This window comes from Microtus oregoni, unplaced genomic scaffold, assembly GCF_018167655.1.
Source record: "Microtus oregoni isolate MIOR12 unplaced genomic scaffold, Mior012 000012F_ref0000307, whole genome shotgun sequence".
In the NCBI taxonomy this organism is placed as follows: domain Eukaryota; kingdom Metazoa; phylum Chordata; class Mammalia; order Rodentia; family Cricetidae; genus Microtus; species Microtus oregoni.
In genome coordinates this window covers 46,312,153-46,321,267 of record NW_024543071.1, presented here as the reverse complement: position 1 = coordinate 46,321,267, position 9,115 = coordinate 46,312,153, and the positions used below count along the sequence as shown (strand labels likewise).

General features: G+C 41.4%; 1 protein-coding gene across 1 annotated transcript; it reads right to left on the bottom strand.

Moving 5' to 3' along the window:
* Positions 1-1,224: 1,224 nt before the first annotated feature.
* Positions 1,225-2,166, bottom strand: LOC121454745 (olfactory receptor 10V1-like). Its single transcript, XM_041662170.1, has one exon. The coding sequence runs from the start codon at positions 2,164-2,166 to the stop codon at positions 1,225-1,227; it is 942 nt and encodes a 313-aa protein (XP_041518104.1).
* Positions 2,167-9,115: the final 6,949 nt, after the last annotated feature.

Here is a 9,115-nt window from a genome sequence, read left to right as displayed (position 1 = left end):
GTGATGACTCCTACTGAGAGCCAGAGCGGATCCTGATGACTGTTTAGAAGGAGAAACTCTTTTTGATTCATACTATGTGTTTGAGTGTTTTGCCTGTATGCATGTATGTGTACCACATGTGTTCAGTGCCTGAGGAGGTCAGAAGAGGGCATCATCTTTCCTAGAACCGGAGTTAGGGATGGCAATGAACAACCATGTGGGTGCTGGGAACTGAACACAGGTCCTCTGCAAGAACAAGAGGTGTTCTTATCCACTGAGCCATCTCTCCATCTCAAGGAAGAAGGAGAAGGAGAAGGAAGAGGATCAGGAGGAGGATCAGGAGAAGGAGTAAGAGGAGGAGGAGGAGACAACGGCGATGATAATGACAGAATTTTTCTCAAAAATTGTAAGATTCAGTAATGTTCACGTTCATCATTCCCATTCTTTTCACTTATTATATTAAGCAACTTTCCCCTTTTCTCACTTTTTCACTGTTGAAAATCTCTTTAAAAGTCCTGAGCCCTGTTGTGAGTTTTCGTTTTCATTCACAACAACAACAAAATACTAAAGAAAAGTTCTCCTACATGTTCCAACTATTATTATTAATTATTATTGTTTTCATTCAGTACCTGGTTGTAGAATAAGCAAACAGGAGCCCACAGAGATTGGGAGACTTATCTGCATTTACACATGGTCCTTTTGGCAAAGCAAGCCCGAATTATACAAACATCATTCATAGAAAGTTTAGCCTTTAGATTTGTAGATACTGTGTTCTCATCTTAGATATAACATTTTCAGCTACTTATATTTTTTACCTCTGAAAAATTAGTATGGTATACATGAGTTAATCCATACAAAGTGCCTGGTATGTAATAGCTGCCCTACGAATGTTGCTTTGCTTCTCTCCATTCATGTCCAGGGCATAATATTGCTTTATTTTCAGAAAGACAGAAGCATAAATTTTCTCTGGAAGTCAAATCAGACCATGTGTCTCCAAGTGATGAGGACATTTCTGAATTATGCGTGTCATTCCATCATCATTCTATTATTATAATCAGTTGTTTTATTTGTCTTGAGGCAGTATTTTCCGATGTAGCTTCGTCGGCTTCCAACTTGCAATCCTTCTGCTTCTGCCTCTTGAGTACCAGAATCATAGATTGCACCATGTATGTCTGGAACCTTTATAATTAGTAATAGAATTCCATTTCATTTTCAGAAGTGCCTTGATTGAAATAAGTCACAAGATCACCCCCCGCCCCAGAACTTTCTCAGGGCCTTCTTTAGAGTGTCTTTCAGTTCCTTGTTTCTCATACTGTAGATCAAAGGGTTTAAAATGGGTGTGATAAAGGTGTAGACCACAGACACCATTCGGCCCATCTCAGGAGAGTAGCTGGAACTGGGAGACAAATATATAAAACTGGTGCAGCCATACTGCAGGAGGACCACTATGATGTGGGAAGAGCAGGTAGAGAAGGCTCGATGTCGCCCTTCAGCAGACCGGATCTGTAAAATGGTTGTGATGATGAAGACATAGGAGATGGAGATCAGAGACAGGGGGATGCTCAGGACGATGAAGCTGATGATATACAGGGCGGTCCTGTGAACGTGTGTGTCTGCACAAGCCAGGCGCATGACTGCAGGCATGTCACAGTAGAAGTGGTAGATCTCGTTGTTGTGGCAGAATGGGAGATTGAAGATTAAAATAGTTAGTGTCAGTGACAGAAGGGATCCCAGGACCAGCGACCCCACCACCATCTCCACACACAAGGACCAGCTCATGATAAGTGTGTATCTCAGGGGGTAGCAGATTGCGACAAACCGGTCGTACGCCATGACTGCAAGCAGGACATTGTCAGCTCCACCCAAGAAGACAAAGAAAAACATCTGGGTGCCACAACCAGTAATGGAAACAGGAGTTTTGCCCATTGAGAGAAGGTTTGCCAAGGCCAGAGGTGCAATGGCTGATGTGTAGAAGATTTCCAGAACTGCCAAGTTAGCCAGGAAAAAGTACATGGGGGTGTGGAGCGAGTGGTTAGTATGAACAACCACAGCGATTGTGGCGTTTCCACTGAGGCTGGTCAGATACATCACTAAAAAGGCCACAAAAATCACCATCTGCACCCCAGGATCAGGTGAGAATGGACGGAAGAAGAATTGGATATTAGCAGTTTTATTTATTGTTTCCATGGGGAATGTACAAGGCCTACCTCAAAGAAAAATGGCAGGAGTCTCAAGGTGTTCCTCACTGTGTATGATGCCCTGCTTCAACCTCCATTCACTGCTAGAGCTCCTTCCAAGGCACCTCAGCAACATGCATAGTTCATTCCACAGAAGTCCATGGAACCGATGACCTAAACATTTGCCATTTCCTCGTCTCTCTTTTCTTCCTCTCCAGTAACAAAGACTGAGAAATCCTCAGTCCTGGGAACTTTGACATCTGAGTGCAGTGTGAACCACAGTTCCTGTTGTAGAGGAGTTCCCCAAAGTATGCGCTGAACAAATCAATGAATAAGACCAATTTAAAGTTCAAAGCTGCAAAATGGAGAAACAGAATATAGATTCTATGAAACTTAGACTAAAAATTGTTATGACTGTATAGACAAATATGTGTCATCATTTAGAGAGAATTATATGCTACTGGTATTTTATGAGACTGTATCATAAACTCTTGTGTATTTCAAAACCTAGAGTCTTTATTGTTTCATTTTATTTTTGTTGTTGTTGAGAAAGGGTGTTCCGTAGCCCAGGCTGTCCTCAAAACCACTGTGGAGCTAAATCTGATCTGGACTTCTGTCCTTCTGCCTCCACCTTCTGAATGCTGGAGCGCTGGTGTGGGCCACCATGCCTCGTTTTATGGGGTCTTGGAGTTTTGTACCTGCTAGGCAAGAACAAAGTTGAACCCCAGTCCTGAGTCTGCCTTGTTTTTCTTAACATGATGATCTCTAGTTCCGTGAAATGTTCTGCAAATGTGACTGCCTTTTTAATGCTTACATTCCAACCTTCACATACATCTGACAATCATTCAAGTCTTTCTTGGACCTCACTCTTCTAGTCCAATTCCACGGTGACACTGAAATATCCTTGTTTATACCACGTGGTTTACTCTAATCTGGGTCTTGGACTCAACTTCATACACTTCCATTTTCAATATTCTCTCTTCTTAGTCTAAAGCTCATCCACTTTTTAAATTCTAGGATCTGTTTCTTCCATGAAATTACCATAGGGTATTGTAAATTCTAATTTATTGATGACATTATGGTTGAAGTGGCATCATACTGCCTTTTCTTGTATCATTATGTCCTGTACCACACACACACACACACACACACACACAATTATATACATACATAATTAGATACAGGACATATAATACATAGAATAATAATTATGTATTATATTGTCTATATATGTATATTGATTTTTCATGACAGGGTTTCTCTGTGTACTACTGGTTTTCCTAGAATTCACTCTGTAGACCAGGGTGGCCTTGAACTCAGAGATTTGCCTGCCTCGGCCTCTTTAATGTTAGGGTTAAAGGCTTGGGCCACTGCCACCCAGCTCCTAATTATATCTTTTGGTTTTCCCAAATCAGGGCTGGAGTTCTGAGGTTAGTAGCTCATAACGGAACATGCTTTATTATGAATTTGTTTACTAATCCATATCGCTATTTCAGTAGGCATGCATAGTCAGCACCAAGCCCATCTAACAGGTGAAGACACACATGGGAGATTAAGGAAGGCAGTGACGCAGGAAAGCATAACCTCGCTTTTCTTCATTCTGTCTGTTTCCTATGCTTGCTTTCCCTGACACTCTGGGTTTCCTTACTCTTTCTCTTGACTTCTTGGTCCCCTTTGTCCTGCTGGTGCTTATCTGCCAGGTGGCTGACCTTCATTGCTGAACTTAACTCTAAATTAAGAAAGAAAGTGACAGATGAAGGTGGGAGAGGCAGGCAGAATGTAAATAAGGTGGAAATGAAGGGAGGTGTGGCCCAGCACTTGAGCACATGTGGTCCCTCATTTCACTGGCTCACTCCCTTCTCAAGAACACATTTCTCGGTCAATAAACTGTCCTTATGTCTATTTCCAGATAAATAAGTAGGAATAAGGAAAGAAAAAGAAGGTGTCAGACATTCCAGAACAATAACATGGGAAGACCATGGTTTAATCAATTTGGTTACGCAGCATTTTTTAGGTTGTATTGTACGGCCTCACTCTTCACCTGCTAAGTCACTTTGCTGGGTGGTTGAGTACAGTTCAGCCTTAGGAAGAACTCTAGGTGGTCACTGTGGGAAAATACAGCTAAGATAGAGCTAAGGACTAAACATTAGGTTACAGTGCCTGCAGACTCAGGAAACTGCTATAACCTAGACTGTGGCTCATCCGGTAAGGGCTGCGCACAATGCAGCAGAAAGAACCTTTGTTCTTCGTCTCTAATGAGCAGGAGGAAAGTATTTGTCTAAAGGCTATGCTGTTTTGGGGTATAGGGAGATGGGATGTGGTTTAATTTGTCTTTCATGAGCGACAGAATGGGAATGAAGGAAACAGTCCTCTGTGAGCTAGGACCTGATCGCTTGTGCAGTGCCCCAAGGATTTTCATTAGGTGCCTAGGGTTTGAAACACCTGCCTCCTGGTTGCCAAGATTCTAGTTCAAAGATCAGAACGGTATCTTGAAATTAAAGCAAATCTATACACAATGAACTACTCAGTTCACTGGGACTCTAGTGATGAGAGGTTTCTGTGGTGACCTCTATAATGTTCTCTCAAGCCTTCTTAGGCCCAGTAAGTCCCATTTCAGACATAAATGTTCCTAATTTTAAGGCACTTAATTTCAGTGACTACATAGCTTTCATTTCTTCATAAAGCGTAGAGAAAAGGAGAAGAAAATCATTGAAAGATGCTGCATAACCCAGGGCACTTCCCTAAACGAAACAGTACCCCAGCATCATAATGGTGGCACGGCACCCATGTTATTTTTATGTAAATGCTTCACGTTCATCATTTCCTCGCCTGCCTGGTGATGAGGAAAACAGATATGGAAGCAGAATTAACTTAATATATATCAAGAGCTTTTGTCACTGCAACAAAGAGGCCAGCTAGATGCAGCCTTTGCAACATGATCCAGAATGTTCTGACACGCTTTCTAACTGTATGATGGCAAATTATTGAGCCAAAGCTTGGACCTCGTGAAAGCATATAGCTCTAAACAGTGCTGACTCTATCTTCACATCAGCCTTGGGGTGACACTGACCACGCATCTTTCCTGACTTGGAATGTGTTATGTTCTAGGATCTAAATGGGACAAAGCTGTGTTCCTGGAAAACTGAAGTTTCAGAACACTTTAAAAATAGTTTTTAATTTGAAAAATTGGGGGCAATAATTTTTATATCAAAACAAACATTGGTTTGTTTGTGTGAGTTTGAGAGAATAAAAACCATAAGATTGCAAGTAAATGATTTTTTTCCCTTTGTGGCTGATCTCTAAGTTCTTAGGAGTGTAAACTGTCTTGTTGCTGATCAGGGGACAGGAATGCAAAGGTATTTGATGTGTTGATTTAGAGCATTGATTAACTATCACTTAGTGCAGGACACAATTCCCCAAAGTTTCCAAGTCTGGAATCTACACTTGTATAGCTCCCCTCTTAGCATTTTTTAAAGAAAACAACTAATGTAGCAGGTAATATTTTCTGAGACAGGTACAACTCAGAAAAACTCTCAAAAAGCCTCTCCTTTATAAAAAGAAGATAGTTTATTTTTACTTCTTGAGATTGTTCACAGCATGAACCAAGAAGAATAGCTTACAAGTTCTTTGCCTTTGGCTATTTTACCCTGTACATTGGCGAGTGGCTTAGAAACTTAGATGCCTATAGAGGGAGAATTCTGTAGGCTACCTAGTCTCTTCTTTGAGGGAGAGAGTGTTTGATTTGTTCAGGATTGATAATGGATCACTTTAAAAATTAGTCAAAGGAGGGTAGCAGAGAAAAACGTAGAGCTCAATAAAAATCAATAAAAAGAAAAAAGTGAAAAAAAATTAGTCACAAGATGCTAAAGGGTCTCAAAGATGATGGAATGCTATCTCCTCTATAGGACAACACCATTTACTAATACCTTTGCATAATCCCACCTTGTTAGTTTCCATCACTTTTGACATGTAGACAGTATTTAATCATAGGGAGGAAAGGGTATATTGAAAGAAACTTTATTTTGCTAAAATCTTGGTGGCTTTAGGTAAAAGAAAATTGCCTTCTTGATTATATAATGCAATTCCAGTTATATGTGTGAAATACATATGTATGCTCCTATACATTATATAAATTTGGCAGTGGCTGAAAGCAGGCTTTGATGGAATTGCATGGGATGTGTTAGAATCCCATCTTTCTCACTTAACTAATTTTGTATCTTGTAAGTCAGTTTACCTGATTTCCTCAGACTAGTATCTCAATGCTTCACTAGAAGGTTATTGTTAGGTGCAAATTAAACAACATCTATGAGAAAAATAATCTAAAATGTCTATTAGATGCTCCAAAAAGTGGATAGATTCATGGATTCATTCATTGTCTGTCCTGGGGATGAAAATATTTCTGAATGGATAGAATATGTGGCAACCTATCTTAGATTTTCCAGAAGAGGTTTTATGGCTCACTTGGTTTCATTTCCAGTTTTCTACATCACCTTTTACATAAGACACTAGCTTATGTAAAAGTGTGTGTGGGGGTAGTGGTGCTGTATGGGCACATATGTGCACTCTGCCTTATTCCCATGAGACAGAGTTTCCCACCAGACCTGGAGCCCACTACTTGAGTTCTGCTAAAACTCAATAAGTACCAGTCATCTTGTTTCTGTTCCACCATGGTGTGGTCACATCCAGTTGTTCACATGGATGCTAAGGATTTTACCTCAGATCCTAATGCAATTTCCCTAGCACCATCTTAAAATATTTTGACTTTAAGCTCATCTGCATGACTAGACTGACCTAAATTTAGAGATTAGCATAATTCTGGATTTATCCAAGGATGGGAATAAAGCATAAGTTTGGGGATTCTGATGGTGAGAAGAGCAGAGATGGAGGAACAGCATCATAACCATCACAGCCAGGGCAAAAGCTCTGATGCACTACAGCACATGGTAGCTTCTGGATTCACTGGCAGCTGCTGTCAGGGAAGAACTGCTGGTGTCTAGTTCATAGCATGAGAAGACAAGAGATTGGGAAAATGGAGATAGAAGAGAATTGGACTTCTCTGCTATTCATTAGCTTCTTCAATTGTTCTTTTGTTTTATAATGGATGATCTTGTTGGCAAAGGATCATAGCAACTTTGATTCAGTGAAAATCCCTCTATCTCGCTGGCCTTAGTTTTTGTTAAACAAAAATACTGGATCCCTCTCAAACAACAGCAGCAGCAGCAACAGCAGCAGCAGTAACATTACAGGTTTCAATGTTAGTTGCATTCAAACAAAAACTATTATATCCTTATAAGAAATAATTTTTTCCCCAAGTTCCCCCCATCCTCCCCTTCTCACTTTTCTCTCCCCATCTCCCCTTACCCCCAACCCACTCCACCCCCAAGATCCCACTTTCCTCCCCGGCAATTTTGTCTACTTCCCATAGGCAAGAGGATAACTATATGTTTTTCCTTGGGTTCACCTTCTTATTTAGCTTCTTTAGGTTCACCAATTGTAGACTCCGTGACCCTTATTTATGCCTAGAAACCAATTATGAGTGAGTACATCCCATGTTCATCTTTTTGGGTTTGGGTTACCTCACTCAGGATAGTGTTTTCTATTTCCATCCATTTGCATGCAAAATTCGAGAAGTCATTGTTTTTTACCGCAGCGTAGTACGGTAAAGGAAGGCTGGAAAGGATGCACGAAATCACAATTCTTAGTTAAGGGAGCCACCTTAGGGCTGGCAAGAGACTTGAACCTAGAGTGGCTCCCAGGAGCCCAAGGCAATGTCCCCAGTTAGTTCCTTGGGCAGATGAGGATAGGGAACCTGAAACGACCCTATCCTATAGCAATACTGACGAATATCTTGCATATCACCATAGAACCTTCATCTGGTGATGGATGGAGATAGAGACAGAGACCCACACTGGAGCACTGGACTGAGCTCCCAAGGTCTTAATGAGGAGCGGAAGGAGAGAGAAGATGAACAAGGAAGTCAGGACCACGAGGGGTGCACCCACCCACTGAGACAGTGGGGCTAATCTATTGGGAGCTCACCAAGGCCAGCTGGACTATGACTGAAAAAGCATGGGATAAAACCGGACTCTCTGAACATGGCGAACAATGAGGGCTGATGAGAAGCCAAGGACAATGGCACGGGGTTTTGATCCTACTTCATGTTCTGGCTTTGTGGGAGCCTAGCCAGTTTGGATGTTCACCTTCCTAGACATGGACGGAGCGGGGAGGACCTTGGACTTTCCACAGGGCAGGGAACCCTGACTGCTCGTTGGCCTGGAGAGGGAGGGGGAGAGTAGTGGGGGAAAGGGAAGAAGGGTGGGAGGAGGGGGAAACTTTTTTTCCTTTTCTCAATAAAAAAAAGAAATAATTTTTTGATACTAAATCTAGTTATGACGCCTTGACTGGCCTGAAATTGTAGAGTAGGCTGAAATGCTGGTATTAGAGTTATGGGCCACTGCCACCAGGCTTCAACTGTGACATTCTTAAATAACAGTTATGTATGATTTGCTTGTTTGTTTCTTGTCAGTAGCATCTAGAATGGAAGGAGAGCCAAAGCTGGACCTTTTACTGATTGCATACTCCTGAAGTTCAACAATGGCAGTACCCAGGCAATTTGATGTGGTTGACATATGTCTACAAGTGAACTGTGACATCATCCCATAAAACACGTGACTTTATCGTTCATGTATGTTTAATTTTTAAATGATTATTATTATTTTATGTGCATGAGTGTTTTGCCTGCATGTACACATGTGAACCATGTGAGTGCCCATATGAGGGCAAAGATGAAATCAGATCCCCTGGAACTGGAGTTACAGATGTGAGAACAATGTGGGTTGGGTGCTGGGAACTGAACCTGGGTTCTCTGGGAAAGCAGCCAATGCTCTTAATTGCGGAGCCATCTCTTCAGCCCCTCATAGTTTTTGAATGAATAAACTGAAGTTTAAAAGTTTAACTAA